Source organism: Moschus berezovskii, chromosome 14, assembly GCF_049115385.1.
Source record: "Moschus berezovskii isolate FMDL1 chromosome 14, NW_MosBer_1.0, whole genome shotgun sequence".
In the NCBI taxonomy this organism is placed as follows: domain Eukaryota; kingdom Metazoa; phylum Chordata; class Mammalia; order Artiodactyla; family Moschidae; genus Moschus; species Moschus berezovskii.
The window spans coordinates 37,848,643-37,867,397 of NC_142473.1; the positions used below are offsets into that span (position 1 = coordinate 37,848,643).

At 41.9% G+C, this 18,755-nt stretch overlaps 1 protein-coding gene across 1 annotated transcript in view; it reads left to right on the forward strand.

Moving 5' to 3' along the window:
- JHY (junctional cadherin complex regulator) overlaps positions 1-18,535 on the forward strand; it is an 80,557-nt gene extending 62,022 nt beyond the window's left edge. The window contains exons 6-9 of the mRNA XM_055422502.2: positions 1,235-1,529; positions 14,791-14,871; positions 15,629-15,757; positions 17,953-18,535. Of these exons, the coding sequence (XP_055278477.2) occupies positions 1,235-1,529; positions 14,791-14,871; positions 15,629-15,757; positions 17,953-18,150 (703 nt within the window). The 3' untranslated portion in view covers positions 18,151-18,535. The remainder of the gene's footprint in view (positions 1-1,234; positions 1,530-14,790; positions 14,872-15,628; positions 15,758-17,952) is intronic.
- Positions 18,536-18,755: the final 220 nt, after the last annotated feature.

The window sequence follows — 18,755 nt, forward strand, 5'->3', positions numbered from 1 at the left end:
CCAATTTACATTCCCACCAACAATGTAGGAGGCTTCCCTTTTCTCCACACCCTCTCCAGCATTTCTTATTTATAGACTTTTTAATGATGGCCTTTCTGACTGATGTAAGGTCGTTTTGCATTTTTCCAGAGAACTTTTGTATCTGCTTCTGCCACCTACAGAGGTATCCTTCCTCCAGTATCATTTTTATGTTAATTTCTTGGTGTTGGAGTTCCATGGTTATGTAGATAAGGTAAATTTGAACCCCAAATATTGCCCCAAATTCCCAGGGAATTTTTTTTTTTCTAGTTCAGGGACTAGACAAAGAGAGTGTTGCTCTGTTGTTTCTCAAGGCTGGTGAATGAGTTTTTTTACTAATCCACCTTTACATTGAGGCTGTATCTCTTCAGGGCTTCCCTGGTGGCTCAGATAGTAAAGAATCTGCCTGCAATGCAGGAGACCTGGGTTCGATCCCTTTGTTGGAAGGATCTCCTGGAGAATGGGATCTTCAAGTGTGAGAGTCTTAGTGTATGTATCTCACTTCTGATTCCCTGCCCCACACAAGGCCAAGGTCTGACATACCTAATACCAGTGTTAAATGGTAAAATGCAAGCACTTAGGTTCAGAATTCCCTCAAAGAAAGCTATAGCTTCAGCTCATCCAAAATCTGTTTTAGTTTTAGTTCCTGTTTAGTTTGTGGTCTTTGAAGATTCCCCATCTCTCTTACAAATTCAATTATATACTTAAAAGGATATTTGTTTAATTTAATCCACCATATCCAGGTATTTTGTGGTGGAAAGGCCTTTGATTTTTAAGAATGGTGTTTTTTTCTATTCTGAATGCAGTAAATGAAAGTTCTAAGTAAGAGCTAGAATATCCTAAAGAAAAAAAATAGGATATTATTAATAATAATATCATTATGAAAAGGTTAAACTAAAGGACATTAATTTGATTGGCATGCATGTTAAGTCACTTCAGTCAAGTCCAACTCTTTGCAACCCCATGGACTATAGCCCACCAGGCTCCTTTGTCCATGGGATTCTCCAAGCAAGAATACTGAAGTGGGTTGCCATTTCCTCCTCCAAGGGATCTTCCCAATCCAAGGATGGAACCTTCATCTCTTATGTCTCCTACATTGGTGGTGGGTTCCTTGGGAGTGGTAAATACAGTAAATCAATGGTTCATGAAGACTTTTATACTAAGTCTTATGTATCTACATTTTAACTGATTTGTGCTTTTTTGTTTTTCCTTTAAGGAAATTCCATTCTTCCTCTGAGGAACAACCTGCTAAAGCTTCCCCAGATTCCCGGCTCTCCCAGATAATGGAGCAGCATCAGCAAGCCCTGCTGCAGCTGACAGAGGTGCAGCCCCACGAAGGGGCCTCACCCGGCCTCACCCTTCCACCCATACTATCAAGGGTGGAGAGTGAATCCCAGCTCAGTTCAGAGAGAGGCCAAAGAAAGCAAGTGAAAATCAGCCGCAGCAATTCTGAAAGCTATCTGTTTCAACTGGAAAAGGGGAAAAAGCATAGGAAAAGAAGCAGCATTAAGGTAATAACAGCATCTTACTTAACCTTCCATTTTGATAATACGCATGGTCCTTGATTTTCATTCCCCTTATCGTAGGCCTGGAATAGGGATGCTCCTCTTCCTCCTCTTTCTCTTCTTCCTGCCCCCATCCCCTAAGAACTCTTCCTTGACTCTCATCTCAACCTCAGCTCCTGCAGTAAAACACCCAGGACAGCCAATGACTGCACTTTTCTTCTGCAATGTTTGCTTTACTGAGTTCTGTGTTTACTATAACTCAATACTATACTATAAGATTCACCATGGGGTGGGGGGTGGGGTGGGAGGGAGGTTCAAGAGGGAGGGGACGTATGTATACCCTTGACTGATTCATGTTGATGTATGGCAGAAACCAATATAACACTGTAAAGCAATTATCCTCCAATGAAAATATTTTTAAAACAACAACAAAAAGATTCACCATCATTGCACCTTTGTGCACTGAAGTCTTTCCCATCAGGTCTGCTTTGCTAAATAAAGGAAATGGGGGTGGGAGGCAAAAAAGGAAGGTTTCCAGGAAGAAATGAAGGAGTCTTTTTATGCCCTTTGTGTTTCCACTGTTCCAAACAATAAAAACTCCTCAGGAGAGACCACTTGTTTCTAGTGTCAAATAGTAAGGGAAAAGCTGGAAAATGCTTTAAGGGGCAACAGGGAAAGACTTGGTTGGAAGCAATAGGCCTGTAGTGGATGGGCCCTCCCAGGAACAGACTCTGAAATGGAGATCTGTCAGCTGGAGCCCTCCTCCAGAACCACCCCTGGGAGGCAGGGAGCAGGTAGGGTGGAGCAAGGGAGAGGCGGCAGCTTTGAGGCTCAAAGCAGACGCTTCAGCCAAGCCCACGAGGGTTCTGAAGTTGGGATGGCCCTTCAGAGGCAAGGCACCAGCTATTCCCTGACACAAATCAGCCACTGGCTGTTGCCTGTCTGTGGGGAAGGGTAGTAACTTTGGGCACGGCTACTTTGGGCTACTACTTTGTTACTTTGGTAGTAACTTTGGGCTACTCCTGGGTGAGGGCAGTTCTTAGGGAGGGACTAGACTGTGAGCCACGGAAGATGACACTCAGCAGCTGGGGGCACAAGAGTCTGGGTCCAGGGGAGCATCCAGTCTCAGGCAGATGTAGGAAGCCATCCTCAGTTCAACTCAACACATATGTGTGGAATTCCTTCCAGGACCTGGTGTCAGGTGCTGGGGGACGTATAGTGAACAAGCAGCAGGAGTGGACAATTACCTGGAACTGGGGAAGGCATGCAGGCACGTGGCTTCAGTATATTGAAATAAAAGAGAGAGATGCAGGGTGAACACAGAGGAGCATTGAGGGGGCACACATCCCCATCTGGGGGTCAAGCAGAGTTTCAGGGGTGATCTTGAGGTGTCTGAGAGGACGTTCACGAATTAACAGAAGAAGGAAGAATGAAAGCATCTCAGGCAGAGGGACCAGCATGAGCAAATGTTCTCAAGTGTGCGAGAACACAAAGCATGCTGGGAACTGAAGCAATTCAAGGTTGCTGTCACTCAAACTGGGGCTTCCCTGGTGGCTCAGACAGTAAAGAAGTGGGCATGGCAACTCACTCCAGAATTGTTGCCTGGATGAGCCCATGGACAGAGGAGCCTGGCAGGCTACAGTCCATGGGGTTGCAAAGAGTCGGACACAACTGAGCGACTAAGCACAGCACAGTCACTCAAACTGAGAGGCCTAAGTGTTGAGACATGACAGTGGAGAAATAGGTCAGAGAGTTGAGGGGGTTGGGTAGATCTGCCAGTATCTTGCTTGTCACTGGTGGAAGGAGGGCTCTAATCTCTAGGCTGGAGGGTAGAGGTGCAGGTTGGCGGGAGGCACTGAAGAATTCTAACCAGAATTAGCTTAGTCTTTTTATCTTATTTTATGGGATTAACATTGACCTTTATTTTCTGTTGATAATTGTTCATATTTTCTGATTTCTTTTTTTTGGGAACTGAGCATGCATTACTTTTATAACCAGAAGGTTAATAAAACAACTGAAAAGAAGAGATGAGACACAAAGGGCTAGGGTGAAAAATTGGGGTATAGTCACAAGACATCAAAAGATACGAATGAAAAGTTTCATGTCAAAGACATTCAAATCAGGTGACGGTTTTAATTTGAATGGTTTGCACCCTTAGCATTTCTTGAGTTCAGAGAGAAGAAATACTTTTCAATGAAAATAAAGGTCTCTGTAAAAACCAGGCTTTCATTTATTCTTTCTCTGTGCTTATGTTTTTCTGTCCTCCATTTATTATTAACCAGTTATATTTCCCGAGGAACTATTCTGTTACTAGTCCTGCTTCAGATATTTTATCAGATTCAATATCAGGAACAGGGATAATATGCTTTACAGTTAAATATGAGGAATTTCAGTCATGGGTGGTTAATTGAGGGCTTTATTTCTCTTCTGTTTTATTGTGCTTTTGATCATTGTATTGCTCATTAGTCTGTTTTCTGGTGTGTGGATAAAGTGAAAAGATACAGACACAAAATTGTCAGTTCAGTCACATACTGGTCAAATTAGGGTCTTGCAAAGAAATTACAGTGAGTCCCCTGACATGTTAGCTGCTCATTTTTGGCCAGAATGTGTATGTGTTCATCAGATGATTTGTGGATTAATAGATAGCTAGTGGTTTAAGTGGCTCTTTCCCCTTAGTCAGCAGTTTACATGGAAACACTAAAGCATGTGATGACAGAACTGAAGGTGGTTTTCTGGTTAGCAGTCATCAGATTTAGAACCTTATTCTTAGCCTCTGTAGTAGAGAGCTAGATCCTACTAACATTCTTTTTTATTTTCATGTTTTTTTTAACTTAATTGGAGGCTAATTACTTTACAATATTCTGGTGGTTTTTGCCATACATTCACATGAATCAGCCATGGATGTACATGTGTTCCCCATCCTGAACCCTGCTCCCACTTCCCTCCCCATCCCATCCCTCAGGGTCATCCCAGTGCACCAGCCCTGAGTACTCTGTATCATGCATCAAACCTGGACTGGTGATCTATTTCACATATGATAATATACATGTTTCAATGCTATTCTCTCAAATCATCCCACCCTCACCTTCTCCCACAGAGTCCAAAAGTCTGTGCTTTGTATCTGTGTCTCTTTTGTTGTCTCACATATAGGGTCACCATTACCATCTTTCTAAATTCCATATATATGCGTTAATATACTGTATTGGTGTTTTTCTTTCTGACCTACTTCACTCTATATAATAGGCTCCAGTTTCATCCACCTCATTAGAACTGATTCAAATGCATTCTTTTAAATAGCTGAGTAATGAGTGGTGTTGGAGAAGACTCTTGAGAGTCCCTTATACTGCAAGGAGATCCAACCAGTCCATTCTAAAGGAGATCAGTCCTGGATGTTCATTGGAGGGACTGATGCTAAAGCTGAAACTGCAATACTTTGGCCACCTCATGTGACGAGTTGACTCACTGGAAAAGACTCTGATGCTGGGAAAGGTTGGGGGCGGGAGGAGAAGGGGACGACGGAGAATGAGATGCCTGGATGGCATCACCGACTCTGTGGACATGAGTTTGAGTGTACTCCGGGAGTTGGTGATGGACAGGGAGGCCTGGCGTGCTGTGATTCATGGGGTCGCGGAGAGTCGGACACGACTGAGCGACTGAACTGAACTGAATATTCCATTGTGTATATGTACCACAGCTTTCTTACCCATTTGTCTCCCAATGGACATCTAGGTTGCTTCCATGTCCTGGCTATTGTAAACAGTGCTGTGATGAACACTGGGGTACACGTGTCTCTTTCAATTCTGGTTTCCTTGGTGCATATGCCCAGCAGTGGGAGTTCTATTTCCAGCTTTTTAAGGAATCTCCACACTGTTCTCCATAGTGGCTGTGCTAGTTTGCATTCCCACCAACAGTGTAAGAGTGTTCCCTTTTCTCTGCACCTTCTCCAGCATTTATTGTTTGTTGACTTTTTGATAGCAGCCATTCTGACCGGCATGAGATGGTACCTCATTGTGGTTTTGATCTGCATTTCTCTGATAATGAGTGATGTTGATCATCTTTTCATGTGTTTGTTAGCGATCTTTATGTCTTCTTTGGAGAAATGTCTGTTTAGTTTTTTGGCCTATTTTTTGATTGGGTCATTTATTTTTCTGGAATTGAGCTGCAGGAGTTGCTCATATACTTTTGAGATTAATTCTTTCTCAGTTGCTTCATATGCTATTATTTTCTCCCATTCTGAAGGCTGTCTTTTCACCTTGCTTAGAGTTTCCTTCATTGTGCAAAAGCTTTTAAGTTTAATTAGGTCCCATTTGTTTATTTTTGCTTTTATTTCCATTACTCTGGGAGGAGGGTCACAGAGGATCCTGCTATGATTTACATCAGAGAGTGTTTTGCCTATGTTTTCCTCTAGGAGTTTTATAGTTTCTGGTCTTACATTTATATCTTTAATCCATCTTGAGTTTATTTTTGTGTATGGTGTTAGAAAGTGTTCTAGTTTCATTCTTTTACAAGTGGTTGACCAATTTTCTCAGCACCACTTGTTAAAGAGATTGCCTTTTCTCCATTGTATATTCTTGCCTCCTTTGTCAAAGATAAGAGGTCTATAGGTGCATGGATTTACTCTGGGCTTTCTATTTTGTTCCATTGATCTGTTTCTGTCTTTGTGCCTGTACCATACTATCTTGATGACTGTAGCTTAGTAGTGTAGCCTGAAGTCATGCAGGTTGATTCCTCCAGTTCCATTCTTCTTTCTCAAGATTGCTTTGGCTATTCAAGGTTTTTTGTATTTCCATACAAATTGTGAAATTATTTATTCTAGTTTTCTGAAAAATACCGCTGGTAGCTTGATAGGGATTGCATTGAATCTATAGATTGCTTTGAGTAGTATACTCATTTTCACTATATTGATTCTTCCAATCCATGACCATGGTATATTTCTCCATCTATTTGTGTCATCTTTGATTTCTTTCATCAGTGTTTTATAGTTTTCTATATATAGGTCTTTTATTTCTTTAGGTAGCTTTATTCCTAAGTATTTTATTCTTTTTGTTGCAATGGTGAATGGAATTGTTTCCTTAATTTCTATTTCTGTTTTCTCATTGTTAGTGTATAGGAATGCAAGGGATTTCTGTGTGTTAATTTTATATCCTGCAACTTTACTATATTCAGCTTAGCCTTTTAAGAAAGACTGTTCTGGCTATGTCATGCAGAGCAGATAGACGCAGAGCACACCAGGAATAGGGGGTCATGAGCTAAAATCTCATGTGGGAGCCTCAGAAAAAAAGGAAAGGGTGGCCTTAAAGAGAACAAGGGAAAGTGGACTAGTTCTATATTACAGAGAAGGAAAGGAGGACCGGCTTGCTGTGTCCTCCTGAGAAAGACCTCAGAGGTTGATGGAGATGAAACACCTCAACCCACTGCCACAGCCCCCAGCCAAGAGCCCACGCAGCCCAGGTCTTCAACTCACTCACAACCCAGGGTCCTTACCACCACCCCTTCCCATACCCCCACCCAAGGGCTCCTTGAGCTCCTTGTCTGACCTTTCCTCACATCCTCTGTCCTAATTCTTGCCCAGGCCATGGAGACCACTACTAGTTGTTTGGAGCTGGGATAATCCCCAGTTTTACTGTATTAAGAAGAAATGTGTTCCTGGGATCATAAGTAACTTATTTTTCCACCAAAACATCATTATATGCTTAGATTACATTACAGTTAGGTTCTGAGGTACAATTAGTACTGTTTTCAAGTACTTCATAAACAGAACAGGGTTTGTACACTGGACTAGGAAGCCAGACACCATGCATATTATTACTTCTATGGGGAAATGTATTCAGAGCTTAGGAACCAGCACATTCTCAAGATGAGGATGTCCTGTCCCTCTAGAACTTATGAGTTATCAGGGCCTAAGAAAGAGCTCAAACACACCACTTCAGATGAGAACCTTCTGGGTTAGGGTTCCTACCAACTGTGGATTATTTTAGCTCAATTTCTAGTGAGCAGGGATCAGTGGAAGTCACACACTTGGCCATTTCTAAATTTCCATCACCTAATCCCTGCATAACTTGGCAAGTTATTAATTCACCTGAGCCCCTAGTTCCCCATTTGTACAATTAGAGTCGTTCTTTTGGTAGATTTCATTTGACAGTTAAATGAAATACCATATTAAAACCTTAGATTGTTGTTGCTGTTTTACTCACTAAGTCATGTTTGACTCTTTGCAACCCCATGGACTGTAGCCTGCCAGGATCCTCTGTCCATGGGATTCTCCAGGCAAGAATACTGGAGTGGGTTACCATTTCCTCCTCCAGGGGATCTTCCTGACCCAGGGATCAAACCCCTGTCTCCTGCATCTCCTACACTTGCAGATGGATTCTTTACCACTGAGCCACCAAGGAAACCCCAAAACCTTAGCTTAGTACCTAGTGAAGAATAAATGCAACTAGATGTTCATTTCCCTTCCCTTCCTTCTCCTCCTGTAGTCTGAATTTGCATTTTACCTGGGAGGGTAGAGGATAGGCCCAGATGGTGGTGGGTATCACCAGACATCTAAGATCTGGGAGAGAGGGAAGAGGAAGAAAGAGAACTTCCACTTACTGCTTTCCAAACCCTCTTTAAACTTGGGAAATTCCTGCCCTCCTGCTTTCTCTCGGGGATGTAACAATCCACTCGTACCCATTTTCTCCATCCAAGACCTTCAGCCTACATCCAACAAAGACAAAGAAGCACTCTTTGTCCAGGGAGCCGTTCCAGAAGCTACAATGATTGAGAACCAAGCTATTTGTATAGGACAGCAGGTAGCCAGGGCCCCAGACACAGGGACTTATTACCCAGATCAGGCCCATTTCCCAGTCAAAGCAAATCTCTTGGTCTCCAAGGGAATTGACTTGAACCACAGTAAAAATCTGAGGATTTGTCAAGATAATAGGCCTAAGCACCGTCCCTCTTCTCCTGGCAGTTGTATTGTGACTGATTTATGAATACTCAGCATTGTCCATGCCACTGAGTCCAGATGTCAGGCAGTGAGAGATTAACCCAGCACAAGGGATGACAAACAGTATAAAAATATCCACTGCAACCTGCACAGAATAACTGCTTAAGGACTTCTCTGACAGCTGTGCAGAGCTGAGCCACAGTAATTAACTTGTGTGTTTGTTGTCACAGACAATCTGGGTATTGCTGCTCGACTGCTTCTAAGAAGAGGTTTATTTGGATTAAGTTTAGTAACCGCAGAGCAGATTTCCTTCCCTTGCTGTTCCCCAGTATTGGAGACATTGTTTTCTATCCCATCACTACATAACTCTCTCACCCTTACACATCTGAGGAATGTTCTGGGGTTAAGTCCTGCAGTGTCCCCCCACCTCGGGGCATGACCTCTCAGAGTTGACACAAGTCTTCCCGGGGACAGTTGATGTCATTTTCAGTTCAGGGAGCTTTTGCCCCAAGTTTACAGTAAAATCCATCTCTTAACTTGAGAAGCATGATGGATGGCTGGCAGAAACCTTCCACCAGGAAATCCTATGCCAAACTCTGCCAAAGTCATGACCCGTGGACACCAGTTCCAAGGGGCAGGTTTGGCCTGGTTAGTCACCAACTAGAGCCAGAGTTGGCTAATGTCAGCCCATGGGCATCTCACACAAACACTAGCAGTGAAACCCCACTGGAGATTTGTTGAAAACATATTTTTATTTTCCTCATGTTTGGAGACCTAATGAGACATTATTGTTGATGTAATTTTTTAAAAAATTTGAGGGCATCGCGCTGTCGTGAGCTTTTGGTCTTGTAACAGCCAAAAAGAGGTAAATCAAAGTAAATTCTAGGGATTATTTGCCTATGACAGCCTTTTGAAGAGACAGAAAGTAGATTAGTGGTTGCCTAGGGCTGGACGGAGAGAGGGGAGGGGAGTGACTGCTAATGGGTATGGGGTCTCTTTTTAGGATAATAAAAATGTTTTAAAATTGGATTGTGGAGTGACTCTTGCACAGCTTGATAGCTACACTAAAAACTACTGACTTGTACAACTTCAAATGGGTGAATGTGGTGGTGTGTGAATTTTATCTCAATTAAGCTGTTAAAAAGATTTTTGATGGAAAGGGATCAAACAAAATTACAGCACTGAGAACCAATCAAGATTACTTGAGGCTAACAAGTGAATCCAGGATTTTTCATTGCCGGTCACCCAGAACAAACTCTGTCAGGAGCCCTGGCGCTCCCTTGAGAAACGTCCCTTCTTATATTCGCTGGCAGCAGCTCAGCCTGTCAAGGGGTCAGCAGCATTTGGAGATTCCCCTTTCGGTCCACACTCTTTTGTGTCAGTCTTCAGTACTGGGCCCTCGGTTCTGTCTTCCTGTGACCGCCATGACGTCTAATCCAGGTGATAGTAAGAACTTGGACAGGGCAGTAATAAGCAATTACTCATGCTTCACAATCTGTCTTTTGTGAGTCGGTGGGATGATTAAGGCTAAGCTGCTTCAGACTAAGGATGTGATTTCTGGGCACTAATCATTTCTTTCTCTCAGTTTTGGACAAATTGGATTTGTGACTTGGACATGAGTGGGTTCCCTCCTTTTTCATCTTTGGTTTACTTTGGCAAATAGATAGTAACTTAGTGATTATGCTAAAAACAATGGCACAGGTGGCATAGGCCAGATAAAGAACAAATTCACAGTTGCCAAGAAAAGGATATCTGAGCTCATTCACCTACTAAAAATCAGCAGAGTTTTTACAATGTGATAATACTCAGTGTCATCAAGATCTGCACAAAAGAAGCATTCTTCTGCCTCCTTAACGGAAATGTTCATGAATGGCCCTGAATACGTTCACGATTCTGTTTCAATAATCTCACTTCTCTTCAGAGAAGCGAAGAAATAATTGAGAAGTGAGAAGAGAAGAAATAATTGTGAAGAAACAATGAGTGGCCGACAAACAGTGCTCATCCCTGTGTGCGTGTGTGCGCGCATGTGTCAGTCACTCAGTTGTGTCTGACTCTGTGACCCCATGGACTATAGCCCACCAGGCTCCTCTGTGCAAGGGATTCTCCAGGCAAGAGCACTGAAGTGGGTTGTCATTTCCTTCTCTAGGGGATCTTCCCAACCCAGGGATCAAACCCACATTTCCTGCATTGCAGGTGGACTCTTACTCTCTGAGCCACCAGGGAAGTCCCCTCAGTTTTCAGATATTATAAAAGTTCCGTTGTTGGGGAGGAAACTGAGACACACTGACTCCCCCACCCCAGGCCTCTATTTGCCAGTCCAGTCTAGCGTACACCCTCCTACTCTCCACCCCCAGCGGAATGAGCTGCACACAGACAGCCTTTTGCAGGGGGGAGGGTCTCAGGAGCCCATCTGGTGGCCTGTGTTGGGGGAGGCTAGCCAGGGTCAAGGGCTGTGGGTGGGTGCACAGGAGGAGGGGTGTGGTTGGAGGAGCAGCTGCTGTGTGTGTGCATGGGGAGCAGTCTTTGCTGAATAGGGGATCCCAGCTGGGGTTCCATAATGATCCATACAGTCCATGGAATTCTCCAGGTCAGAATACTGGAGTGGGTAGCCTTTCCCTCCTCTAGGGGATCTTCCCAACCCAGGGATCAAACCCAGGTCTCCCACATCACAGGCAGATTTTTTACCAGCTGAGTCACAAGGGAGGCCTGTGCTCATCCCTAGGACATCTTAAATGTTCACCATTTGGATAAAGCACTAAATAATTCAACTACAAAGAGTCAATAGCATGTTATACACAGAAAATATTCAGTGGCAGGGAAATACAGTGTCATGCTAACCTCAGGGAAAAATAACAAAATAATTTGTAGCATAGGGACAATTTTAGAAAAGTAGGTGCAGACACATCTAAAGGGCAGGAAAGCAGCTGTAGTGGTTTTTCTGGGTGATGATTCCATTCTCTTAAAGGAGATTTATGATTTTTAAGTGGCTTCAATGAACACTGTTTCTTCTATATACATAATGTTATTAATGTTCTAGTCATTTTAGTCCAAAGCCTTCTTTGACCCTGATGCTTGGAAAGATTGAGGGCAGGAGGAGAAGGTGGCAACAGAGGATGAGATGGTTGGACAGCATCACAGATTCAGTAGACTGTCCATGGGGTCACAAAAAGTTGGACACAACTGAGCAACCAAACAACAACAAAGCCTTCTTTAAGAAAGGATCTTCTTTGATCTTTTAGGATTAGATGCACTGAAAGAGTTTTGACTATAAATGTCATTATATAATATAATGTTATATTAACATTCCAATAAGGCAAATACTATTTACAGAACTTTCATCTTTGCAGTGTAGAACTGTTGCCTAAATGGCACATGACTTTGGCCCTTTGAAGCCCCGAGATGTACTATAAAAATTCTGTAGGACCATAGAAATATTGCCTTCAGCTACAAGTCACAGAATTGCTATTTACAACAACTTGAAAAATTCTTGAGTTCATTCTTCTTACATATAGTTAATTCACAAGGAGGTTTAGTTTAGTTGCACTGGTGGTTCCAGAGCTGAAAACATCAGAACCAGTACTTATGATTCTGTTGTTCTTTTTTCCCTTTCCTGGCCTCAAGACTGCTGTTAGCTCCAGAAATCATATCCACATTCAAGGCAAGATAAAGGGAAAGGGGGAGGGGCTGTCGCAGTGTGAATAAAAGTTTTCCAAGGTACACCCTCCATCTCAAAGGCCAAAGCTCAGTGCTGGGATCTGGGAAAAAGAGAATTTGGCTCTAAGCCTTGGAAATAGCAATGGAGAAGCTAAGTGATCTGACCCCCAGGTAGTCAGTCAATAGTCCCTGTAAGTAGTAACAGTTGATCCATGTGTATATGTAAATTTACCGTTAAGATTTGAGAATTATATGCAGTAACTATATGATGACATGTTCCATTTTTAAAGTCTCTTGACTATCTCTGCCAAATTCTCTCTTAGGAAAGAACACATTAGATATAGTGTATATACCCATTCCAGATTCTTGGGCTTCCCTGTGATAAATGTGGGAGACCTGGGTTCAATCCCTGGGTTGGAAAGATCCCCTGGAGAAGGGAAAGGCTACCCACTCCAGTATTCTGGCCTGGAGAATTCCATGGACTGTATAATCCATGGGGTCACAGAGTCAGACTTGACTGAGCTACTTTCACTTTCACTTTTCAATAATTAACAGGAACTTTCAACATTTAGAAAAATGCCTTGTCATTAGCATATAAATAGGTGGTACCATGTATACAGTTCAGAACTGCCATCTCCACGGTATGGCTCTTTATTCTAAGCACCAATTTCGATGTGCCCCAAGATCATTACTGTCACCCAAACCATCTCTTTGGCATTGTCCTTCCTACCCTTCCCAGGTGGCACTAGTGGTAAAGAACCTGACAGCCAATGGAGGAGATGTTAGGAGACGGGGACTCAATCCCTGGCTTAGGACGATCCCCTGGAGGAGGGCATGGCAACCCACTCCAGTATTCTTGCCTCTGGAGAGTCCCAAGGACAGAGGAGTCTGAGGGGCTACAGTCCATAGAGTTGCAAAGAGTTGGACATGACTGAAGTGACTTAGCATGCCTGCACCCTTCCCAAGGAAGACAACCAAAGGAGCTCACAAATTAAAGGACATGGTTTACCACAAGGGCATCTGCTGCAAATAACAAGTCAGATTTCCTGTCAAAAGCAGGAATTTGGGAAAAATCTCAATCTATCCTACAGTCAGAAGCTCCTTAGTATTTTTCCTGCCTACTACTGTGCTCAAGTGTCATAATTTAATAATTAAATGGCCTTGTTTTGTATTGCCCCTTTAAATATGCAATAGTGATAATAGTTGTCATATAAAATTACCTGTGAAGTGAAGTGAAAGTTGCTCAGTCGTGTCCGACTCTTTGCGATCCCATGGACTATACAGTCCATGGAATTCTCTAGGCCAGAATACTGGAGTGGGTAGTCTTTCCCTTCTCCAGGGGATGTTCGCAACCCAGGGACCGAACGGTTTCCTGCATTGCAGGCGGATTCTTTAACAGCTGAGGCACAAAGGAAGCAAAATTACCTGTACCCTTCAACAAATCCAGAATCACACTGAATACAATGAATTTCTCAGTGGGTCTTCCTTAGACTCTTAAGCTTTACATGTTTCCATTCTTTTGAATCTTAACATCAGACAGGGCACTCTCCCTTCAAAGCAGTGTGCTTACTCAAGTCATTTATTGATAGATAGCCTCTTCCAGGGAGATCATTTGGTTCAGTGAATGGTACAAAACTAGACATACTTGTCAAAGTAGCAGCAAAGTAGGAATGTGTCTGTCATGTTAAAAATATTAATAACAAATCTACCGTATGACCCAGCAACCCCACTACCAGTCATGTACCCTGAGCAAACCATAACTGAAAAAGACACATGTACCCCAATGTTCAAAGCAGCACTGTTTACAATAGCCAGGACATAGAAGCAACCTACATGTCCCCTGACAGATGAATAAAGAAGATGTGGTACACATACACAACGGAATATTACTCAGCCATAAAACAGAGTGAATCTGAGCCAGTTCTAGTGAGGTGGATGAACCTAGAGCCTGTTATACAGAGTGAAGTCAGAAGGAGAAAAACAAATATAGTATCTTAACACATATATATTGAATCTAGAAAATTTATGTTGATGAACCTATTTGCAGGGAAGGAATGGAGACACAGATGTAGAGAATGGATATGTGGACACAGTGGGGGAGGGAGAGAGTGGCATCAACATATATATACTCTCAGGTATGAGAGGGATAGCTGGTGAGAAGTTGCTGTGTAGCACAGGAAGACCAGTCTGGTGCTCTGTGATGACCTGGAGGGGAGGGATGGGGAAGAGGAGGAAGGCTAGGGAGGGAAGGAATGTATGTGTAACTAGGGTTGATTTGCATTGTTGTATGGCAGAAACCAACACAACATTGTCAAAAAGTTTTTAAATATTTAAACTAAAAAAATAGGAAAAAAGTTTTTTTAAAAAAAGTTAATAACAAAGCAGCACTTTACTCACTTGAAATTTTTTATTTATAATTTTCAGAATTTCAGTGTTTTTTTATTGCAGAAGTGGAAAAGTCCACACATGTCAGCCCACCAGCTACAAATTACCAAGGACACTGTTATCAATGACGACCATTAAAATGGAAGAACTGTCAGGACACACCCAGTCCCCCGAGGTCCACACAGGCCACCATTCTTCATTTCGCTTCTCCCCTCTCTCATGTGGCTATGACAACTTGGAGGGGCGGGCGGGAACATACAAGTCTCTAAAAGAAACTCTCTCTTTGATTGTATTTTCAAGAGCTCCAAGCTGAAAGGTTATCAGAACAGAGACGTGAAATTTGGAGGCCTTGGACCTGACCTTGAGTCCATCAGAGACAAAGTGAGTGGGAGGCACCTACAGCATTTCCAGGCTCAGATCTACCCTTTGTCTTCCAGCAGAACTGTATAGAGAGACCCCCGGAACCAAGTTCTAATTCAAACATCTCCCTCTGAAATAGCACTGGTATCAATAATAAGCCCCGGGCACTCCTTCTACCGTGAAATAAAATTACTCAGCCAATGTTGTTTTATGTATCCACCTTTTAAGTTAGTTTTGAAGGCCCAAACAGAAAAGTGGGGCACATGCCCATGAAAAGAGATGTGTGTGTTATGTGGTTGTTGGTCTTTCCCAATAGAGTTATCTTCATAATACTGAAGAGTGGCTACAGAGAAGACACTCAGGGTAAGAGTTTCCCAACCCATGAAAAGTGCATCCACTTTATTCTCTTTCCTCTAGTGAAAGGAGATCTTCATTTAATGTGTTTTAACTGCAGTTGCACTCAAGGCATAAAAAGAGAGCAGAGTTCAAAGTTGGACGCAAAATGAAAATAAATTGGGTAAACGCAACAAAGCAGAGGCTGAATGTGATTTAGCCCCTGTTAAAGGAACACTGGGTGTATTAGTCCCCCCTTCAGAGAGAGTGATTTCTAGGAGAAACATTAATTTAACCATTTCACTGCTGTCACACGTGGTAATCCCATTTCCCCTGTGCTAATGATACTGTATGCCCAGCTCACTAAAATTAGTGTCACTTGAAAGAGAGAACACAGTGATCTAGCAGGACCTGTGAGTCACCCTCCCTGCACTTCTCTGAACAGATGCAGAAATTAATACAGCAAAAGGAATATGCTAAACAAGTGAAGGAGTACAACATGAAGGCACTATCCATCCCCTCAAAGCCACAAACAGCAATTACTGAAAATAAATCTGCTGTCCCGCGGCAAAAGGTAAGAAACTCTCACCAAGGCTGTTCTCTTTTCAATCAGAATGAAAAGGAAACCTTTGTGACCGCATGACTTAAGTTCCCCGCATCTTTTGAACACAGAGGATGTTTTAGCTATTAGCATTCCTGCAGCAGCCCCGTCATTCACAGGTATTGATGTAAAAGTGATATACCCACATCTGCTGCTGGAAGGTGAGAGTCTTTTGTTCCCCTGAGGGTCACTATTATTTTCAGTCCTCCATGTGTTTTCCTCCTAGTATTTCAAGTTTGTCACACAAAAATTGAATGCTTAGGTGGTTTTCTTTCTAAAAGAAACTAGTAATCCTGATTAACCATCAATTTCCTTCTCTAGCACTAAATAAGCTTTAAGAAATTAGCATCTTCTTGCCATCTCTGGGTGCCAGTGTCAGAGGAAAGTCCTTCATTCTTTCAAGTTCACTCCCTACGTTTTTCCTAAGGGATGGTACAATAGGTATAGGTTCCTCTACCTAAGAAAATACTTTGGCCACTTGATGCAAAGAGTTGACTCATTGGAAAAGACCTTGATGCTGGGAAAGATTGAGGCAGGAGAAGGAGGCGGCAGAGGATGAGATGGTTGAATGGCATCACTGATTCAATGGACACGAGTTTGAGCCAACTCTGGGAGATAAAGGACAGGGAAACCTGATGTGCTGCCGTCCATGGAGTCGCAAAGAGTCAGACATGACTGAGCGACTGAACAACAGCAACCCAAGAAAAATGATTTCATAAAATACAGAATGTTCTCCCTCTCAGAAGTCATCCAACTCTAAGTTGTGATGTGAATGAAATACGTTCTATGGGGACACCGAGCTTTGCAGTACAAGTCTCTGCCTCAGTCCCAGCAAGGACGGGGGACCCTTTGCATGAGGGACAAGTGACCCTTTGTTGCTTTTAGGTATTTGTACTTCGTGTTCTCTTTCACAGACTCTCATATTTTCTATCTATTGCCTTTCTTCCTCAGACCTTGAAGACCTCAGTCCTCTTGATTGAGTTTCCATGGTGCCACTTTTTTTCTCCAAACCATTATTTTTTCATGAAAAAATTCAAGGCAGCAAGTCTATAATTAGAAATTCCAACAGAAGTAACCTACACACACGGAGAAGTCTGGAGTTTTTCTGTTTTGGGAATTTTTCCCCTTCCAGAACTTACATATATTGTATCTATCCCCATTTCAGCTCTCAGGAAACTCTTACTAAAATGTAAATCTAGGGAGGGGAGATAAATTAGGAGTTTGGGATTAGCATATACACACTTCTACATATAAAACAGATAAACAACAAGGAGCTGCTGTATAGCACAGGGAACTATATTCAATATCTTGTAATAACCCATAATGGGGAAGAATCTGAAAAAGTATGTGTGTATATATATAAAAGCGAATCACTTTGCTATATACCTGAAACTAAAATGGGGTCGCAAAGAGTCGGACACAACTGAGCGACTGAACTGAACTGAAAATAACATTGTAAATTAACTATACTTCAATTTTTAAATTTTAAAAAAGTGTTAAAACATATAAAGGCAGATTTAGAAATCATATTTAGTGATCTCATTTTTATTGTAATGCCTTTCAGAACTGACAACCTGGAATAAAAGTCTGCTTTTTTTCAGTATCCAGGTTTCTATAGGTATACAAAAAAAAAAAAAGAAAAAATAATTTTCAACCTCTAAGGAATACTTGCGAGAGGTCTAAGAGCCAGAAACAAGAATAGTTGGTATAATAATGGAGGCTCAATTTTATCTCAACTACAGTGATGTCTTTGGTCTCAAGCTGTAACAAGTCCTCTTTGGATGGAAAGGTCTGTTAATATCTCCTTTATAGAGGTCTGGTTTAATAAGACTGCCAGAAGCTAAATAGATCAAACACATAAGAAATCTATTTTCAAGCACTTTAATAAAGCTCAGTTTTATAAAGAAAACATCCAAAGGCACAACTGTATGTGTCAGTCTTCAACTCTTTTTTTTCCACAGCATTTTGTTACATGGCTAATTTTATTTAAACTGTGTGTTATATTGCATTATTTTTATTTTCCATTTGGTCTCCATTTCCACCTATGTCTTAGTATATTACCTGTAGCAACAGTCTCCATTAAGATTATCAATAAACCTTTTCTAAGACTAGATTTAAGGAATCCAGGGCTCCCTTCCCATCTCAAATAAACTTTTATATGCTTTTAGGCTTTGGAATATGCTAAGACCATCCCCAAACCCAAATCTTCAAATCTGAGTGGTCAAGCCTCAAAAGAAAAGAAAAATCCAGCCCATGCTGGAAAAGAAGACACCTTACCTGAAATCTCACTGCTGGAAGTGCTGCAGAACAGACACGAAAGGGAAAAACAGGCCGTGGCTGCTTTTAAAGTCCTTCACATTGTATAGACTACATATGTGTTGGAGACCAGAGACATTCGGGGAATGGACATGGAGAAGAGAAACTCCAACTTTAACTGCTCTGCGTTAAGTGATGACCTCACGCCATCATCTGACTGCAGTCCATGTTTGCTTTATATAGGACTTAAAATATGGAGCCCTAATTACAATACGGCGCCATATTTTACTTTTCAGGAAGAAAAACTATTTTAATTATTTATTTTCAAAATCAGTTAAAACTGGGGCTGAATAAGAACTAGGGAATAAAACCTTCTAGTTTTCTATCGGCTCTCCTAATTTCTAAAATGATGGCTACCCTTTCTCAGCATAATGAAACGCTTGAAGTTACCCAGAAATAAATGTATCTACTTGCGTTTATTTCTCGTTTTTCTGATAAGGAAAAAAAAAAAAAAAAAAGGACGAACACTTCGGTTTCTATTGAAAAGAACTCAAATGGTTAAACACAGGTAAATTTTGAGATGTCGTTTCCAAAATATTTCTAACATCTCTCAGTATTTTAAAGGATAAAATCTTTTAAATGAAAGTGCTTCAGATGTGCTCACTCAAGTAAAACCAATCTCAATGCTGTTCTAACAGAGCATCAAGACATTAAT